This window comes from Botrytis porri, assembly GCF_014898465.1.
Source record: "Botrytis porri strain MUCL 3234 chromosome Unknown BPOR_012, whole genome shotgun sequence".
Taxonomy (NCBI): domain Eukaryota; kingdom Fungi; phylum Ascomycota; class Leotiomycetes; order Helotiales; family Sclerotiniaceae; genus Botrytis; species Botrytis porri.
The window spans coordinates 1,521,578-1,541,829 of NW_024066086.1; the positions used below are offsets into that span (position 1 = coordinate 1,521,578).

The following is a 20,252-nucleotide window of genomic DNA, read 5'->3' on the forward strand; positions in this document are numbered from 1 at the left end:
TATTGGAGGTGTACAATGACACGACCGTCATATCAAAGTAAGATTACATTATCAGATCATATTTACAACCCTAACCCAAGCGATTTGATTTTGCTTCCATAAACAAGCTTGATCTATATATCACCTCATTTTAGCATCTATGCGCGAAATGCGTAGCAACATATTCGCAGCATACCCGCACTAAATCAACAATCCCATACTCTTTCAATTATCTCCGAGTTCTCCTCAAGTTCTCCTCTAGCTATCCTCAAGTCATCCCTAAGCAATCCCCAAGTAGCCCCCAAGTTTCCCCCAAGTATTCTCCCTCAAAAACCTAACCTCACGATGCCCCAGCATATCTCCCCTCTCTCGCCCTGCAAAAAACAGAAAGCCCCTCCATTCCCCTCGACCCCCCCCCCCCCCCCCCCCCCCCCCCTTTGAGCCTTCAAGCCTCCAAATCCACAGCAAAACCCACAGACAACAATATAAATAAACACAACCCTGAGATAAGAAGATCTCTATTCCATTAAATCAATACACTTCTTCCCACCAATCCAATTACCCGTAATCTCGTCATCGGAAGCGAAGCGAAAGATGTTCTACCGTCCTATCGTCTTCCAACCCCCCTTAACACCTCCAGAATTCGCCAAGAAGAAGAGATTTGCACTTGCATTTCCTCACAGCCTCCCACCCACCACATCTCCTAACCTTCATTTTCACATCCCACACAAAGCAATTCACATAGCAGCAATTAACAAGAAAGAAAGTTATTATTAAGGTCTTCTTCGTCATCTTATTGTTATTAATTAAAACAATATAAGTATGTATACTTCTCCACACTCCACACTCCCACGCACTATCTCCTTCCCCATGATTCCACTTTCCCACTCTCCCACACAACACCACCCATCATTCATCCGTCTGGTCGCCCAGACACCAGATCAACTTTATTGCACAACGCGTATAAAAAGAAATCTCAAATCGGCAATCAAATCAACGAGTACCGATACTATTCACCACGCACGCTATGCAGAAACCAAGTAAGTAATTCTCTTGAACTCCTCCTCCATCCATCCATCCATCCATCCATCCCCCTATTCCTCATTTCCCCCCCTTCTCCCTTCCTTATTTTCCTCCCTCCCTCCCTCCCTCCCTCCATCCATCCATCCCACGCACATGAAGCCATTCCCCCACTACAATGTACTCATCCATACCAGTCAAGAAAATAAGGTACAAGGAATATCTTGACGTGAAAGAATCCTTCTTTGAAGTAGTACTAGACATTAAAAGGCCTTAATTCTCATATCACATCTCATCCCCATCTTAACCCCCATAATCTACATTCCTCCAACATCCACAATCTTATCAATCATCCAATTCAATCGGTTTTTGCGGGGACCCCTCGACTTCTGAATCTGCAGGCGGACTAACAATCATCGTTGGCGTAAGTAGTCTATCACCATCTTCCGACAACGGTGGCCCCGGTACCAATATCGTAGTTTCCTTCAACTTTTCTTCCTCGTTCGTTTCTTCTTCTGTCCCTGGGATAGCAGCTTCGGAAGTACTTGTAGCTTTTTGTCTACGTCTACGTCTTTCGTTTCTTTCCTCCTCTGCGTTATTTCTCCTTCTAGATCTTCTAGCACTATCCCTTCTGGCAGCATCTCCCTCTCCCTCATCAGCCCCATCAGCTCCTCTCATGCCTTGTAACAATTGCGCTGCTCTATCAGCGACGTCATCGGTTTCATTTTCGACTTCTCTTGGGGGTGGCAAGTCAGGGCTCAATAAACCTTCCGTGCTAACTGATTCAGGACTCTTAAGTCCCATTTCAGCTTCTGGTATCTCATCTGGATCAGGAATCTTTTGACCAGATGCAACTCGAACTTGATGACGATTTTGCAATCGTGCCCTTCGTCTTCGATCTCTTTGATCACGAGCTTGTGGTGCTGCAGCTCGCAATTTCTCCAGTAAGGAATCCATAGCACCCGTGGAACTTGGTGAAGGTGGTCCAGCAGATGTTGTGGCACCAACATTGATTTGTGCTCGCTTCCGTTTCATCGATTCCTCGTTTCGCTTTCGTGTGGCTTCCAAGATCATGTTCTTTTCTTTCGACTTCTTCCATTCAGTTACGAAAATTGCAAGCTTAGCGAAGAAATCTCTCCTTGCATTCTCATCAGCAGCATCTTCACCATAGAAGACCATAATATCATCATAAGTTCGAATCATCTCCTCTAAGAATAGTTGCATCTGTTCAGCCTTCCTTCTGGCATCCTTCATCGATCGTTGAACCACTTGACTAACACGATCTTGTGGATGAAATTTCTTTGGATCACTGAGATTACCCGAATCAAGTGACATTTGAACGTTTTTGATGTTGTCAATATATCGTCTGGCATCCTGTTGTAATTGCTCAACATTCAGCTTTTGTGCTGCAACAACCCCGCCGATATCATCAGTAAAACCTTCCCATTCTGAATATTGTGTTCGGACAATACGTTCAACGAGATCAGCGAAGGTCGATTCATTCTTGTCATCCTTAACCATTCCCAATCGTGCCAGGGAACTCAACTTAAAACCACTCGCTTGCTTGTTAGAATCATTCATGTAGTTACCAATGTCAAGAATCAAACCAAGGACATTCATCAATGATACCGAGTCTCGTAATGATTCGGATACTGCAACAACTTGTTTGAGCTTGTCAGAAATTTCGTCATATTCTTGTTCAAATGTACGAGTAAGCGAAAGTGCTCTGATTCTTGACTTCCAGTAGTGACGTAATTCGAAGGCCGTTTGTAGATAAATTTGATCTTCGCGCGTCAATTCGTTCGGGTCCGATTCGCGATTCTCCTTATTTGCATCAGGCCCAGTCCAGTCTTTACTATATGGTGCCATGAGCTTTGCCGTATTTTCTGGAATGTTACACATGTCATCTCTAATCAAAAAGTCCATCACAACAGGGTTATCTAAGACATCCTTGTCGCAATGGATAATCATCTGAACAATTTTTTCCGGGGCAAACGTAGAAAATTTTGCAAGAGAAATTTCTATGTTGTATTAGTTTGGATTAGAATAGATAGAGTAGGTTAAACTTACGGAAGGTCCTCATCAAATCGCTCGAGATGATCTGTTTCTTATCCGACTTGGCCTTGTTGCTCTTTCCAATTTGTTTGATTTCCTTTGCTAAGAACAACTTTTCAACTTCATCAAGGACACCTTTACGGGTAAGTTCGGCATATTTCTCTTCTTTCTCCGCTGCTGTAGGTGCATGAGCAGCCCAATGAGTGGTCATAGGAGTATCAACCTTCTCCCAGTGAATAACCTTGAGCTTCTTCTTTGATCTTGCAACACCCATACCAAGTGTTGGTGCAGCATTGTAGGCTGGTTGTGATAAAAATTGCCCACTCATTTTGCCAGGCATTCCAGGCGGAGGAGGTGGTGGAGGTGGTGGTGGTCCCCCCATACTAGGCATACCAGGCATACCAGGAGGAGGTGGAGGCGGAGGGGGAGGTGGCGGTCCACCGAATCCTGGTGCAGGTGGTGCATTCATACCTGGAGGAGGGGGGGGAGGTGGTGGAGGCGGTGGCCCATTGAATCCAGGAGGACCTTGCCCTGGCATACCTGAGGGGGGTGGTGGAGGAGGTGGAGGTGGACCATTGAAACCAGGAGGACCTTGTCCTGCCACTTGTGGTGGTCCATCGGTCCTTGAAGAATTCGGGCCATGAGGAGTCTTTGGCCCGTCGGATTCAAGACTTGGGTGTGAAGGTCCGGTAGTAATTCCATCATCCTCTTCATCATCGCTAGCATCATAACGCTTGACTTTAGAGCTCATCTCGTCCAAGTAGCCCTTCGATTGCTTTGGTCTTCTCACTTTGACAACACGAGGCTTTTCATAAACCATGCCTTCGTCATCTTCCTCCATATCAGAGACATCCGAGAATTCTTCCACGCCGATCGGCTTTCTAGGAATCTTGGCTGATCTCGTTACGTTTCCAAGAATGCTATGAGTGTAATCTCCCGGAGGAACTCCGAGACCACCATCTGGTCCATAATCTACACCATCCATTTCTTCACGAAGTGCTCTCAAACGATCAGAAGGACCGGCAGCGTCACCCCAGACTCTACCCTCAAGCTTATACTGTGTCTTTTGTCTCTCAATTTGCATCTCAAGACGATCCATAAGTCTTTCACGATCCAATATGCCTTTCATATGTGAAGGATCTGTCTCACCCAGACCGGCTCCACCCTTTGAAGCGTTAGATGCGGCGATATCTTGTGCATCACGAAGCATGAGGTATAATTCTCTAGTTTCGAGCTCATTTCTTTGAGCTTCCTTGGCACGAACTGTTTGAATATTTTCCATCTCACCCTTTAATGCGTCTATTTGCCTTCGCTGAACTTCAATGATTTGTGCTTGCTCGTCCAACTGTTTTTGCAATTTGCCTACAAGTCCATCTGCACCAAGCTCAATTCTAGCCCTCATTTCATCTCTTTCAGCCATAGCCGAATCGGCAATCTGGCGGGCTTCAAGTGCTTCATCTAGTGCTTGCCTAGCTTCAGAATCTGTGTGTAACTTATCCAAAAGACTCTGTACTGTGAAATTGAGACTTTGCTTCAAGTCCATGTCAGGAAGTCTCCTATCCATAGCGACATAACTGAGCATTGAATCCACAAGTTGAAACATTCTCAATCGTTCCTCACTGTCGCTATCCCTGATGAGTAGAAGATGTTGCATTGCAGAAACAAAGTAATCTTGAGTTCTACTGCCTTGAACTTTCTGCATGATAGCATCGACAATTTGAGCAGGGTCAGTAAGATCTTTGATTTCCCCTTCGATACTATCCTTCATACTACTATTCTCACGCTCGAGAAGATCCTCATAATCGATAGCTTCGTTCGTACGGAATCTTTCGATTTGCTTGTCGAGAACATCGTACTGGAAGCCTTCCATCTTCGTGAGAATTCGCTTGATACCGCATGCTGTGAATTGAGCTCTAATGTGAACACGGAGTTGTAAGTCCCTCTCAGGAGCATCAACTACCATGTTAATCAAGAACATAGTAGTCAAAGCATATTCCATGAGCAGATTCTCCATGCCAGCACCACCACTTCTAACTTCCTCACTAGCCCCCACAAGACTTCCCATTTTTCCACGTCCATCAACAGTGACTTCAACAACACGCATCCATGCATCGAACCGTCCATTTTCACCCTGTTGATTTTTCACATAGTCCATAGCCTGAATAACCTTCAAATGACCTTGCCCATCTGCCCAATGACACAAGAATGTTAAGACTTCACTGGCGACCCGCCTCGTTGGAATCCTGGGTGATACCAAGGAGGTAGCCAAAGCCACAATGACTTGTTGATGTTGTAAAGCATCATCGGCACCGAATTTGTTATTCATCAGAGCCTTCAGACATTTGCAAATGTCATATTCCCTATCCAAATCCTTGTCGCTGATCGATCCTTCGGGCCCAGTCGGTCCTTGAGCTTGTCGCCGGTTTATTTTTCCGAGTACATTGGTTAGAGCAACCTGGCCCTGGCATTCCACAAAGGTTTTCACCCAACCAATTGGTTGAGTTCGAAGGCTGACTGCTAGACTTTGTAATTGCTTCGCTGAAATGCTATTGTCCATAACCTTCCTCACGAACCATTCCGGAGTTCCCTCTTCCTCCGCATTCAAAAGCATTTCCATAGCAGAACCATATTGACCTGTTTGCCGAGCATTCGTTCGCCTTTTTTGTTCTCCTTGCCATTCAGTTAAGCGATCTTGATGTACTAAAGTCCACTTTTTCGCTGGAGTATAAGCCATCATCTGTCGGCGCGCTTGATCGGGTAAATTGTGCCATCCTCTTTTCTGCATCAGTGACAAAAATTGTTCTTCGATAACCCTATCGTCGTTGGGTTTGTTGAGTTTAAATCCATCCGGCGATGCGACTGGCGCACTATATCCTGCTGCGCTAAGATGTTGAGGTAGTTTTGTTATTCTTTGATCTCTTCCTGCTCCTGGCTGATATGATGGCGATAACGAACCATTCGAGTAAGAACCTGGCAAAGCCGTTTTCGCAGAACTTCCTGATGAGAGAACGCTAGATCTTTCCGTCATAGAATCTATGCTTTGCTGATCGAAAGAAATACGGCCACCATAATTCGAGGATTGATTAGTAGAATAAGAATCGTACCTTGAATTGTGACTTCCATTTACCGTGCTCGCGATACTCGTTCGATTAGGTCCCCAATGCTGTAATTGAGTTGTGCGATTGCCGGTCGATGACATGGTTACATTACTTCCCACCGGTGGAGGTCGAGGGCCCGTAGGATGTGAACTGCCATTGATAGATGCTGTATCTGAAGCGGGGTATTGATGAAAATCCATTCCATTCATATTCAGATGATGTGGGAGTGGTTCTCTCCTCAAAGGTACTTGATCGCTCCTAGGTAAATAATCCACTGGTATTGGCGACCGGCCATCTGCCATAACACTGTCATATGGAATCGAAGTAATCACACCAGCCATTGTATTGATTCCTGTCAAATCCGTAACAGGCGATCCGGGAGCATCTTCCGAGGCAACAGAAGACATTCTTGCATGCCTTGAAGATTGCGATCCTCTACCACTTGCTGCATCATTGTTTCCTGCACCCGCAGACGAGAGTTGTCGTCCTTCATCGCTGTTGTTCCTCTTCTCCTTCTTATTCCTCGAGAAGAATGAGGATTTGCCCGATGATGACATGATTGGTTGTCGTTATATCGCACTGTCTTCACACTTTCTTCTTGTCCCACTACTCCAAAGTCTTTTGTTGTAATCATCAATGTCTCTAGGGATTGTAAGCATTCACATCATGCTCTTTGCTAATTGTTCGAGGGTTGGTTAATCCAGGTTGAGAGTCGTTCCAATATTAGTATTATCCTGGCAGATCGCAAAGTCGCACTACCAGACCAATATAGTTAGCATGAATTTGTACTAAACTCTGCGACACTGACAGGATTATTTGCCTAATGTACAAGCTAACATCGCCCTGTTCATGAGGAAGCATGGGAGAAGGGAAAAGATTGGATGGATGTACTTGCCAGTTGAGATATGGAATTCTTTCCACGCACCACTTTTGAGATGGGGGGAAAAAAGTATGTGAATGCGTGAATCCTTTTGCGAGATCCTGAAAGAATCTGGAGAACCCAACAACTGCCCACACTTCTATCGCCAAAGTCTATCTTTCCCCCTGGTCAATTCTTCAGATTCGTATGGAAAGGCTGAAACTGACTTCCTTCCCTCGGTGTTGCTGTGAGCACATCAAACACTTTGCCCTTGACCCACAGACTACGGACGTTATGTATGGATGCCGATAGAAGCCCAATAAAATTTTCAAGGAAACGAATCCTGTGCGATTTAGCTGTGGAAGATGTCCTTTGTGTGTATTCTGTCTGTGCTGGACTGATTATTGGGATTTGAGTTGGGGTATCGACAACCACGACGACAATCCGAGTAATGGTCGCAAAGAAAGAAAGGAAGAAAGAAAGAAAGAAGGGAGAAAGAGCGAAAGAGAGAAGGATCGAAGAATTGACGAATCGAAGAGAAAGATATTGTATGTAGATACGTCAAAGGGAATGAAGGGAAAGGCAGCAAGCAAGCCAAATGAATGTTGTGTGAATGTTGTTGTGTTGTGTTGTGTTGTATTGTATTGTATTGTATGTATGATGTATGGATAGTAAACAAAACCCCCTTATTAAAGCAAAAGAGGTTTATTAGGAGGTTTAATTGTAAGATTATAATTGATGAGATTATGAGATTATGAGATTATGAGATACCTAGGTAGGTTGGACGGATTGCAGAGAAATGTTTAATCACATACCTAGAGATTAATATTCTGACCTATTACTCTGTACTCTTCACCTGTACCTAGTCCTGTCCTCTAGAGAACTATTGATTTCTTGTAGTATGACTATGAGACTACTAGGGACCGGTAGCTAAGGAACTGCGTGTGTGCTTGTGTCTTTTTGGGCGGTGGTGGGCTGGCCCGGACCGGAATATCGGACTGGAAGAAGATTGTTGGAAGGACGCGATAACGATAAGGAACCTCGGGAGGCTTTTACTAATAAAGATAAGATGGTAATTAGTGTCCGGTCCCGTTGAGATATAAGATATAACTGGATGGATATGAATGAATAGTTGAACCTTTAGATTCATTCTATTGTCTCTCGACTCTCTCTGATCTGGACTATTTATTTCATATTTTATATTCTGTAGTATGTAGTATGTAGTCTGCAGTCTGTACTCTTACTATTCATGGGGGCAAGCCCCCAAACCCCATAGCTCGCTGCCGCTCGAATATCCACCCAGTTTCTCTCTATGCATCTTTATCGATCTCCCTGAATCCTAGCGAATGGCGAATGAATATTGAGAATAAGCTGAACTCAATATCACCCCTATGGTTTGATGACAATTTAACAGCCTAACAAATATACCATTCGTTATTCATCAATCAATTCAATCACACACACTTCCAACCAAAGAAGCTGATTTGTTACTGTCATAGTGTAAACGGTATATAACCGCTACCTGCCATCTGAAAGAAAAGAAAGGAGAACCAACGGAATTCCTACTTGTCCGTTCGTTTACCCTCCGGTCCCCTTCTCGTGTTAGAACATTACGACAATTTCCATAGGGTTTAGTCCCTCTCTTTTTACGGATTGCCAAGTGCCAGCAACTTCTAACCTCTCAAGTTTCATTTCCGAATCGACTTCTCAAGTACTCAAGTACTCAAGCACCCAACCACCCAACCACCCCAAGTCAACTCACATCCATTGATCCGTCGTATGACGAACGCGTGGCAACCTCGCGCAGCCTTAAACGGGGGAACATCAGTGCCAGTTCCATATATACCCCATCCTGCACCTAATGCTGCTGGAAACGAAGATACTCCAACTACAAGTTCATCGTCCAATATGGGTTCCACTTGGTCGTTACTAAAGGTTATTAAATGAAAACTACCACGGGATTCTCTCCAATCCCAACTAACGTAAGCTAACATTGTTGTCGTCGCAGACTTTGATAGTGCCAGCAATCATTTCTCTCATTCTTTATCTTCTAATATCATTCGTCATTGTTCCGTTATGGAAAAGATACCGAGCGAGAGCTGGTCAATATCTACCATTAGATACCATCTCATCCCGAACAACAAGTTTACGACAACGAGTACAAGCCGCAGTGATTAGAACAATATTTCCCAGTTCATGGAGAGCGGATTTCAATCGCAATCGAATAAGTGCACAGGATAGTATTGATTTTGATGATGAAGATGGAGAGGAACTATTTGACGTGGATGATAATCGACGAGAAGCATTATCGCTAGATGCACGACGAGGCAGAGATGAAGATGGCAGAAGATTAAGTCGAGATTTGGAAGAAGGCTTCAAGGACGATAGCAGTGATGAAGAGGATGGAACGGATAGACGACTGAGTCGAGCAAATTCACGATGATAAATTTCCGGAAGATGGTTTGATGAGTTTCTATTACTCTACAATTATTGTTTATTCTATTGCTCGAGCAGATTCTCGCATTGCATATAACAACCAACTACCTTTCAACCAAGGAACATCCGCGACTGATGTAAAAAATAGAAAACCGATCCGGGGTATATATAACATCTGCCGCATATCTCTCTCATTCTCCGAATGAATCATTTACCATTGCTCCCTCTTCCCGCTCTCCTCATATTTCCGACAAAGTTCCTCAATATCCCTTCTCAACAATTCCCTCGACTCTTCCACCCTTTTCCCCACAGTCCGCACGGTCTCTCTACACATTTCCCCCCAAACCCCCGGGAAATGTATCTTCATCGCAGTCAACGCCCTTTGCTCCACCTCAGCCCGTTTCAACAACATCTCCACCTCACTCTTCAATTCTCCCTCCAACCCTCTACATCCCAAACACCTCTTCGGCATATCCGCCTCTCTCACACTCTTCGGCGCACTGCTGACTTCGCACGGTCGTATCAAATGTCCACACTCCGTATACACCATTTTCCGTCGACATTGTGGACAATTCTGATGAGGAGAATCGGTTTCCAACCAGCGCAATATGCAAGTAGACCCAAACACATGCGAACAGGGAAGTATATATGCGACTTCGATTTCTCTATCGCAATGAGAAGTGCCGATGTCTTCATTACATATTGAACAGCGTTGAGGAGGTGAGATTTCAGCAGCATCAGGATATGAGGCGAGGGATGACAAGTCACTAGATGCGGACTGTGGAGAAAACATCTTGGTGAATGAAATACCCATAAACATGAAGATGCTCGAGGGCGATAGAGTGGGAAAATGAGCAGTGGAAATCATAGAGAAGTTCTGCTGGATGTGTGCATGCCCATGCGTATACTAAGCTCTCAACTGAGATTAAGAAATGTGAAGACATGGAGGGGAAAGATCACATACGTTGCATAAAGAAGTAGAGAAATAGAATAGATCATCCGTCACATATAGGTAGTGAAAGATAATATTCTTGGAGGGTCAGAAGTCAGAAGTCAGATAGTCAGGTAATGATACAGTCATACTGGAGGCGCAGCGAGTGCACTTTTCCTGACTTGACTTGACTTGACATGACTTGATATGAGGAACAAAGAAAATTATAGCATGAATGAATGTATGGGTGAATGTACTAGGTAGGTAAGGTAGTCTTAGAATAACTCAACGAATATACAAGAAGAAAGATGGTTGGGTTGACATGTCCGGATGATCGGTTTGTGTGAATCATAATTCTGCTGATATGTTATATATATATATGTATATATGTAGATGGGTAGGGAAGAGGAAAAAGTGGTAGGGAAGGCTGGTAGGGGAAAGTGGTATGGTAGGGCTGATGGGGAGATGGGGAAAAGATGGAAAGTGGAGGAAAGTTTGCAATGAAACATTGTTGTTTGTATGATTGTATGTATGATTTATGTATGAGATATGAAATGAATAAGGTTAAGAGATGTGTGGATATGAGACGAATAGGAGATGGGATATAGATAGAAATAAGATGGATATGTGGGATATGGGATAGACCAGAATACTCCAAGAATCTCCTAATATAGGGCGAAAGAAGTATAGTTATAGTTATTTCTGGCAGGTGTTTGGTTCGTTGGTTAATTAGTTAATTAGTCACTTAGCTACCGGTAGTAATTTTTCAGTATTTCAATACACGTAACCTTAAGGTTGTATTTAGCTGCTGAATTTAAGGGATTTGAGAAGGGTGATGGAATTTAGATTGACTACCCAGTACCCAGCACTTATTAGTCGACGCAGCCGTGTGAGCGTTTAGGGGGGTTAGTGAGTACATAGTACATAGTACATACTTGGTCTCAAGAATAAATAAATGTACTCCTAATTATTTCACACCAAAATTAAATTTAATACTACTTTATCATTTTAATTAATATTTTGTATATTATTCATTTACTTCAACAATAACTTTACAATATACTAATATACTTTCAACTAATTCTCGAATTTGTTCTTCTATAATTATATTTTAAGCTTTTAATATTATATCTTTCAATTTATAATAAAAAGAATAAATTTGAGAATACTATTCTATAATATAATCCTTAATAATATCCTATAAAGCTTCAATTGGATTTAAATCCAAGCTTTTAATTAACTAATAAATCGGTTTAATATCTATTTTCTTAAACTTTGTAATTGTTGATTTTACATTATTATAACTTGAGGTATTATCTTATATATAAATAAGATCTCTTTGTAAATAATAATTCTGAACTGTAAGTACAATCCTTTGTATATATGATTTAGAGATAATCTTATCCTAGTTTTTCTTCCAGAATACATAAGATCCTTTCTCATATAATTCAGAAATACAATTCTATAGCATTCATTCGATTTTATATTAGTATTTTGATTCAATACAATCCTTATGTAATACTTTTTTTATACATCTTATAATCTTTACTTTCTTATATTTTCCTGGCTATATTTACAACTCATCACTCCATAATATATATGCTCAATCTTCAAATAATTAATTGATATACTCTAAAGCTTAAGCTAAATATACTATAGTATATTGAGGTGTAAAATCTAGCTTCTTTAAAGCTATATAATACTTAAATCCTTCAAGCTTAAATATAATTTCGATAGTATAAATATAACAATCCTATTCGAAAATAGCTGGGATCTTATATCAAGATATTCATCGATTCTTTTTGAATATATAAATTCATTTAATTAATTATTAATATTCAACAGGGCTTAAAAATGATTAACAACCAGAACACTTCTTTTGAAATATGAATAAATAGTATAAAGTATATTTAATCTAACAAATCAAAAGATTCAATTATAAAACAATTTCATCTTTTATAAAGCCAGCATACCAATATAATATCTATATCCAAAATCAATCATTACATAAACAATAATATTGTATTTTAAATGTAAATATTGAAGTTATAAAATCCATATAAATTCAATTGAAATTAATAAAATGAAAATATAAAAGCAGTTATTTTTGTAAGTATTTTCATTAATTATTTTCTTAAATCTACTAAAATATTGAATAACTAGGGGTACACTTATTTATCCTCAAGACCAAGTAGTAGGGTGGGGTGATGCTGTCACGTGGGAAGGTCATGAGATCATTTTCGGAGGGGGAGGGGAAGGGGAGTAGGAAGGGGATAGTCATGGGGTATGAGAGGAGGAGGGGTGTATGTGGGTGGGTGTGAGGAAAGGTTTATGGTGTGTTTGATATGATTTTGATTTTGATTTTCGAGGATAATGCTGGGTGGAAGGGGGAATGTAAATGTAAATGTAAATGTAGGTATAAATAATAAGCAATATAGCTCCGATTTTCATCATCTACAAACTCGACCGCTCGAAAACTTTGTTCAGAATCCTGGTGCAGATCTAGCCTCTAGATTTGACAGAAATGTTCTCTTTTATTCTCATTTGGTATGATATGATATGATATCATTTGGAGAGAACTCTCGTATATTAGTAACCTTAGGTGCGTATTTTAAGATGAGGCGTGTAGTCATATGTAAACACTGACTGCGCCTCCTTCACGATTTCGATGAATAGAGAGGGTAGAGATACCTACCTAGGTACTCTCGTGCTCTGCTGACTCGAAACGAAATGTGGTAAGATGATCAAGTCATTGTTCATGTTGCATAGTACATACGTGAAAAAAGAATTTAGATCTAGGTTGAACCTTGTTCTTTGTTCTTTTGTTGTTCTTTTCGCGTACTTTGTGGATTTTTTTGTGCGTTATGCGTTGTGCTTTGCGGGTTATTGTTGTTTATTGTTCTTTATGAGGGTTTTCTCCTTGTTCTCCTGTTATTTGAATCGTTGGATTTCTGGGGAAAAAAATGTGGTCGATTCTGGATTTCGTGATTCATGTTTGGAAAGGACCATTTGGATGTACTGGAGATAGCGAGACTTGTTAGAAGCAAAGCCTTAAGAATTAGTGTTCTTCGATGTGTACTCACTCGAATCATCTTCATATTCAGTGGTGTGAAAGTAGACGTTGAGGGGTGTGATTAATGTGTTATGGCTGTCTGAAAGACTTAGTATCGGGAAGGCAGAAAGTTCCAGAAGAATGGATGCAGTGGAGATGTCCTCAGTCACTATCACGATTCGTCTTGCCGTGGTACACCGTTCCTCCTTGCTTGAATACATGTTCAAATTGCTAAACTCAGTGAGATCGAACTGTTGGGAATATTTCCGTGAAGCTTACGGTTGTTTCGCAATAAAAAGTTCCATAGCCAGTAAATCACGCTATTTTATTGAGGTTTTGGTCGATGTTGTAAGTTGTCTTCCACTTCCACTGCACTTCTCCAAATTTGACTTCAATATCGTGGAAAAAATATCATGCCACACCATGTATTGCATACTTGGAAGCTAGCCACTGGTTGTGAACTTATGGTGCTCCAAACGCGAAGTTGCCCCTGATTTCTCGCTTGCGTTCTGCAGATAACTATTTGTCAATTGTGCATTTTTCTCAACCCCAACTGTTCACCAATTTTTATGGCTTTTGGAAAGGTCAAAGCACAATGAATTGAGATTAATAATTGAGTTACCATTTCCTCCACCAAATTCTAGGGTGTTATTCTTGACCTCACAACGAAAACAATAAATTGTTTCTCATCTCATCTCAAAACAATGCCCAGTTCTCATCTAACAATTCTGAACAGCAACAATCCATTATTTTCTCAACCAGAAACCATGCCTAACCCCCACTATAAATGCCTACAACCCCCAATCCCTCCTTCCATCCTTTCCTCCCCAGGAACAAACACCACACCCAATCCAGAACTCCACCACTCAATAAGCTCAAGATGCCTTTAATACGCTATGTCTCACGCTCTTTCTCCGACGCAGACGCAGACTTCGGTCCTCGTTGCTTTGCTCCAGGTCTTGGAAGCCGTCAAGAACTCGGACACGCTACGCGTGCAAGACTCAAGCGAGAATGCAAGATTTTGCAAGAAATGATTGTGAATGATGGTGGTGACTGGAAGCGAGTGATGCGAAGGGGAAACTATGTTGTGATAACGGATCGGCTGGATGTTAGCCCTGCTTGATCTTTTCTCTTTCCTCGTGTTTAGTCGTCGGTTAGTCTAGTTTGACATTTTGCATTCTCCTACATTGTGCCATAATACCTTGCTTCAGACGTTTTTTTTCCCTTCTATTTTCATAAAACCTTAGCAAACTTTTCGAAAAAATAAAAAAATAAAAAAATAATCATATTCACCATCAAAAATAAAATCCAAGCATTCTCTCCATATTTACACCAACTGACCATTTCTCTCAGCTTAACTACTTATCGTACAATGATTCAAAAATCCATTTCTCTCCTATAATCACTCGAAAATTTTACACTCATCATCATCCCACTGTCTTCAATATACTACCAAGTTGTAGAGGAGGCGTAATTCTACGCAAAGTTTGATCGCCAATCGAAATAATACACAAGTCAGCTTGTTAAATGCTAAAAGGATAATGAATGAACCGGGCACTTGCGAATATTGGAAATTTCTTCATGTGAAAATATTGATTGTAGTGTTGTATTCCCCGATGAATGCTGGGGCACGTCAACGCAAAGGTTTCGTAGACCCGTATCGTATCTACAATCTCTCCATCTCTCGCACATTCTATCTCTTCCCCTTTTAAATCCCTTATTTGTCTCTGTCATCTCTCTTTAATAGGGCAAATGAATCGACTTCACGGTCTAATGGAAGTGAAGGCGTAATGCTTGGACGAATGAGCATGCATGCTTTCCAACTACCTCGCTTGAATGTCTCCACCTCTTGGCGCTCATGATCTTCAGTTGCTTGTGTTTGCTTGAGAGCTATAGCACTGCTCATCACTTCCACTAAAACTCAGATATTTATAATTGTTCTCACCCAGTTACAGATTAAACTTGCTTGTTCATGATATTCTTGAATTCAGAAAATCAACATTAGCAACCCAGCGTAGAATCTCACAACCTGATAGACCTGCTTTGAAATCGCCCGAGAATGTTGTGTCGGTTTGGATTCTGTATGGACCTAGGACTATCGTTTCACATTCCAAAATCCAGGTTTCCAGTGTATTCATCCTCCAGTCTCGCGTTCGGGGACCCCCCTCTGTGATTTTGCTGTCGTTGTCACTTGTCCACTTATTATCTTCGAACGTGCATCGAATTTCCTTTGTGATAAGTATAGAGTATTCACCAGCAGCTTCGCCCCAACTTCCACAGTGAACCATTTTCACTTGGAATATTGATTCTAACCGTCTGATTCCTATCTTGTAGAGCTCCACATTCTCCCTATTCAATGGAAACACTATAATCATGAATTAGCACCCTCATTTTTACTGTCCCTAGGTGAATTCATTAACAGTCAAAGCCTGTACCACGCCAAGCACAGATCTACTCGATATCCCTCTCCTCCGACCTCGCATATCTCTCTCTCCTCATGTAAGGATATTAAAAGAACCACTTCGCTCCCTCTCCTTCCTACTACCTACACACAGTCCAAGAATTTGTACCAGCAGCGGAGATTGTCTCATGCCCTTCTGCGCTTCATACATAGGCATGCGCGAGCTTATAGTATGCATTTGAATGTATGCAATAACGGGTCGCGCGCTCTGAATTAATAGACCTACTAATCTGTCATCCATTCCCATCCCCATCTGCGGACTCAGGAGCTGGAACATCTCAATTTGTTCCTTTCCGACGCCATGAGAATGTCCCAAGTCAGCCTCAGAAGCCACGAACGCAGTATCATTGTCACACGACCGATAACTCCATCTGCGGACCAAGGATACCTCCAAAATTGCGACTTCCTTCGAGGTTGTTGATCATAGAGTCGGATAAGCGAGGCTACTTCCCCTCAGCGAGGTGAACACGCGTTGAATTTTTGTTGCTGTCGCCATGAAAACCTTATTCTGAAGTCGATTATAGACTTGCGCCAACTAGCTGCTAGAAAACTGTAAGCTTGACAGATCAAAATCCCTCAGGAATTACTCACTTCGAGAGCTGTTTTGTTGTGGTGTTTTGTCAATTGTAAGTCTTTCATCCACTTGTAATACTCATCCTCACTTCAGCCAAGTTCTCTTTCATACCTCCATCCCAAATTCACAAGCAGCCTTGTCTCTAATTCTCCAGCCCTCTCGAGTAACCAATCGTTTAATGTAGGGCTTGTGAATTTACCACTGGCAGAATTCGAGAATAAAAACAGCTAAACAACTATCTTGACCGCCATAATTCTCGACCTTTCTTTCATCTTCTTTCTCGAAACAACAACAATATTTTCTTGACATAGCAACACGACAACTTTCACTGAGAATTGGCATCTACAGTTTCACAAACCAGTACTTCTGTACTTCTTGTTCTTTCTGGAGAACAGGAGTATTTCTTTCTTCTGTTTCTCAAAATCTGTTTGATCAGCTGAAGTTTGAATCTGCGACATATTTCCGACCTCTAAGGTTGTGGAAGACTTCTTAATACTGCTTCACACTTAACAAGAAAGTGGAATCAAGCTGGGCATTATCTGCTACAAATTTGCAATCGATTTGCTTCTGCATGTAAGTATTGATTTCTATTCTTTTCTAGAAGGCTCCAAAGCTCAAGTCTCTCACTGTCTTGAAGTGTTTCTTCCAGACGACTTCAAGATTACCTTGAATCAAGGTCTTGGCTAACACGTCTTCAAAAGAGAAGATAGTTAGATAGTGCGACTATCTGCTATTTTATCTATTAGACTGCTTTCCAAATATTGCTTCTTGCTTGGCATTATAAGTATTCCTCCCCTTCATCTCACAACCTTTCCTGAAGCCCAAATCTCCCCAAAACTTGAATCTCTCTATCAAGATGCTATCAAGATCATAGCTATATGCCTTGGTTTCATCTTAACAATTACTGACAGTATTTCTCAACAGAAAAGAAACAACTAGCTTGCTTAGTGGTTGTTCCTTCGTTGTTGTTCCTTCGTTTACTCGCTGTAAGTTTGATCCTTTCATCTCCTTCATCACTTCCCAAGAATTCATGATATCAGAAAGTCTTGCAACTGTTCTTACATCTGTTCTTACAGTCGTTATTACAGTTGTCATTGATAATCTGCAAGACTATTCAGTTGAAAACATTCATTATTGAACATTGACTAATAAATCATGGAATTCTCATAGCCGCACACTACCGTACAATCACATTCGAAATTGCTTTCATTTGCTCACTTGCAAGCTAGAAACGATTCTTTCAAGACTCAACACAATCACAGATCTTCAAAGATAACTGTAAGTTCACTCACAGAGTACTCTTATGATTCTGCCGCTAAATAGATTTCGATTAGGTCGCGTGCCAATAAGCATCGCATCCCGCAATCAACACTTGTCTCCTACTTAATCAGTGGAATAATCCTAGAGAACAAGCAGAAATACCACAAGTTTCTTCAAACAACACCGCGGCTATGACTACTGTTAAGCCAATTGTCGAAGAGCGACAACACCATTCGTGGGGTCTGTTGGTCCAAGGAAGACCTGCTACTCCTTCCGAGGGTAGAGCTCAGGTAAGCAAGATGAAAGCAACATGAAACAAGATCATACTCTAACAAGCTTTCAGCAATACACTAGGATTGGCTCGAAGGACACCCAGTCACTTATCACACACAATAATGGAACTTGCTTGGAGTTCGGCCCTTGGGTATGTACAAACCATTTTGATCCCGTACACTAGCTAACAATTTTACAGGACTTGGTCGACGAGTTCGATGCTAGCAAACCTTTTTATCAACAAATCCTTTTAATCGATACTACGATTAGGGATATTCGATCGGTCCGAATCCGCCATAACGACACTGTTGGTGATGATGTCGATGTTTTTAAAGGCTTCCGAACCATTCCCTACACCGGTGAGCGTCACCAACACGTGTACCCAAACGGTGAGACATACGAGCAGGTACCATCCTATTACGCGAGCGTTGCAAATACACCTTCCATGTACTCAACAACAAACAAATCGGACGTTATTGGAGAGGCCCATCCAGGCTTATCTTCTGATACTAGATTTGGCGTTTTGGTACCAAGCCAGGATCGGAACGCAGGGCGTGGTGGTAACTCGCATCGAGGAGGATCTGACCGTGGACGAGGAAACCAGCACCATGGCGAACGTGGTGGTTACGCGCAGCATCTCAATCGCCGCGGAAGACGTGATCAGCAGTTTGGTCGTGGCCAGGGACAGAGACGTGGTGATGGAAGTGGTGATTGGCGCGGTACATTTCGTAATGTTGGACGCGGTGGACGCCACCATGATAATGGCAATCACCACGTATCAATGCAAGATCGAGAGCCAATGAATGATCATGGAAATGAGCAGATTTGGGGAAATGGTCGTGGCGAGAGCACTTTCGGCTATCAGCAAGAAGCTGGCCCTATGTATCCACTCTATAATGAAATTGATCGCACCTATCCTACTTCTAGCGAAGATAATCGTGCTCATCCAACTTACGCCATCTACAACCAAGCTGAAAACCATTACATGGGACAAAACGGAGACGGTTTTGCTCATGCTTCTATGACAAGTGGCCCACAAGGTCCTGTCTACCCGGGATACGAGGCACATTATGCTGTCGCTCCACCTAATGCATTTATGATGGGTCCCAACAGACAGGCAAGCCCCTACTTTGTCCCAGTTGGTAACAATGGAATTCCTTACGCCGCTCCTGTCTTTTACCCATACACTCGCAACGCAGCCGATGCTTATGAGTATACCAATAATCCTCAAATTCTATACTCACCAGAACCAATCGAGAACAACATGGGTGGACATTCTCAACAGTTCATGTCTGGTCAAGACATTGGTATTGCTGTTCCTATGGGGCCTGATCACAGTCGTGCAAATCCACGTCCTCGTGTTGTTCTACCACCGACAACGCCTGGTATTCAAATGCATGCTAGACATTCCGCAGGCTCTGAGGAATTCTTGGGTGCTAACGTACAACCGCCAACCCCGTTTGGTGTAACACCGGGCCGTTCCCCTATGAGAACCACCACGGACGAAGGCTCGCCACTTATGCGTCCTCGACGTCACGCGACTGAACCCACTCTCTCCTTCACACCTTTGGCTCATGGTCGCTCCACTTCAGGATCTGGTACAGATCTACGTCGTTTAGCCACAGGAAATTCCGGATTTGCAATTGCTGAGGCAAGAAGCTCTACAAGCGCTGGTGCCTTTTCGCCAGAATCACCAAACAATAATAACAACCCAAACTCTACAGCTAGAAGCTCCCCTGGCCTTTCCTTCTCTGCTCTTGGTGTAGTCGGTCCTATGGCAAGAACATCGTCTACAAATGAATTGAAGTATGTCGGATACACCATCCAAGGACAATCTGGACTCTCTTCTGGCTCTGGTTCACGTACGTCTACTCCAATCGCCAACCCGGGTCGCCGCTGGTTCGAGGCTAGACAATTTGTCCCAAGTGGCAGTAGATTGTCCTCTCCTGGTGTAGCCAGCCCGGGAGTTACCAACAGACTCTGGGCAGAGTCAAGGTCTGAGAATGGACAAATTTAAACGGGGCAGATATTGAAGGAGCTGGTGGATCGATGTGTGGGAAACGTGGGGTAATAGAAGATACTATGGTATTAGGAAAGGTTCATGGTTATGAAATTGGCGAACTGGGAAGCTATACTCGAATAGTAGTTGACAAGTCTTTATGGTTGGGGTCTCCCCGACTTTTACTTTTTCATCTATCTAAACGGTATAACGTCGAAGGGCAATATGGCATCCGAAGACTTAGGTAGATAGCGA

The 20,252-nt window shown here is 42.3% G+C and overlaps 4 protein-coding genes across 4 annotated transcripts; 2 read left to right on the plus strand and 2 right to left on the minus strand.

The window, feature by feature from the left end:
* Positions 1-1,344: 1,344 nt before the first annotated feature.
* EAF01_008967 (uncharacterized protein) lies at positions 1,345-6,709 on the minus strand (the record flags this gene model as incomplete). The annotated part of the gene is made up of 2 exons (XM_038917223.1): positions 1,345-3,020; positions 3,070-6,709. 2 exons carry the CDS (start codon positions 6,707-6,709, stop codon positions 1,345-1,347), a joined length of 5,316 nt encoding a protein of 1,771 aa, XP_038767617.1.
* A 2,081-nt stretch (positions 6,710-8,790) lies between these two features.
* Positions 8,791-9,454, plus strand: EAF01_008968 (uncharacterized protein; the record flags this gene model as incomplete). Its single annotated transcript, XM_038917224.1, has 2 exons — positions 8,791-8,946; positions 9,020-9,454. The coding sequence occupies 2 exons, from the start codon at positions 8,791-8,793 to the stop codon at positions 9,452-9,454; spliced, it is 591 nt and encodes a 196-aa protein (XP_038767618.1).
* A 204-nt stretch (positions 9,455-9,658) lies between these two features.
* Positions 9,659-10,240, minus strand: EAF01_008969 (uncharacterized protein; the record flags this gene model as incomplete). The annotated part of the gene is made up of 1 exon (XM_038917225.1): positions 9,659-10,240. The coding sequence occupies one exon, from the start codon at positions 10,238-10,240 to the stop codon at positions 9,659-9,661; it is 582 nt and encodes a 193-aa protein (XP_038767619.1).
* Positions 10,241-17,916: 7,676 nt separating this feature from the next.
* EAF01_008970 (uncharacterized protein) lies at positions 17,917-20,015 on the plus strand (the record flags this gene model as incomplete). The annotated part of the gene is made up of 3 exons (XM_038917226.1): positions 17,917-18,015; positions 18,069-18,149; positions 18,198-20,015. 3 exons carry the CDS (start codon positions 17,917-17,919, stop codon positions 20,013-20,015), a joined length of 1,998 nt encoding a protein of 665 aa, XP_038767620.1.
* Between the last annotated feature and the right edge of the window lie 237 nt (positions 20,016-20,252).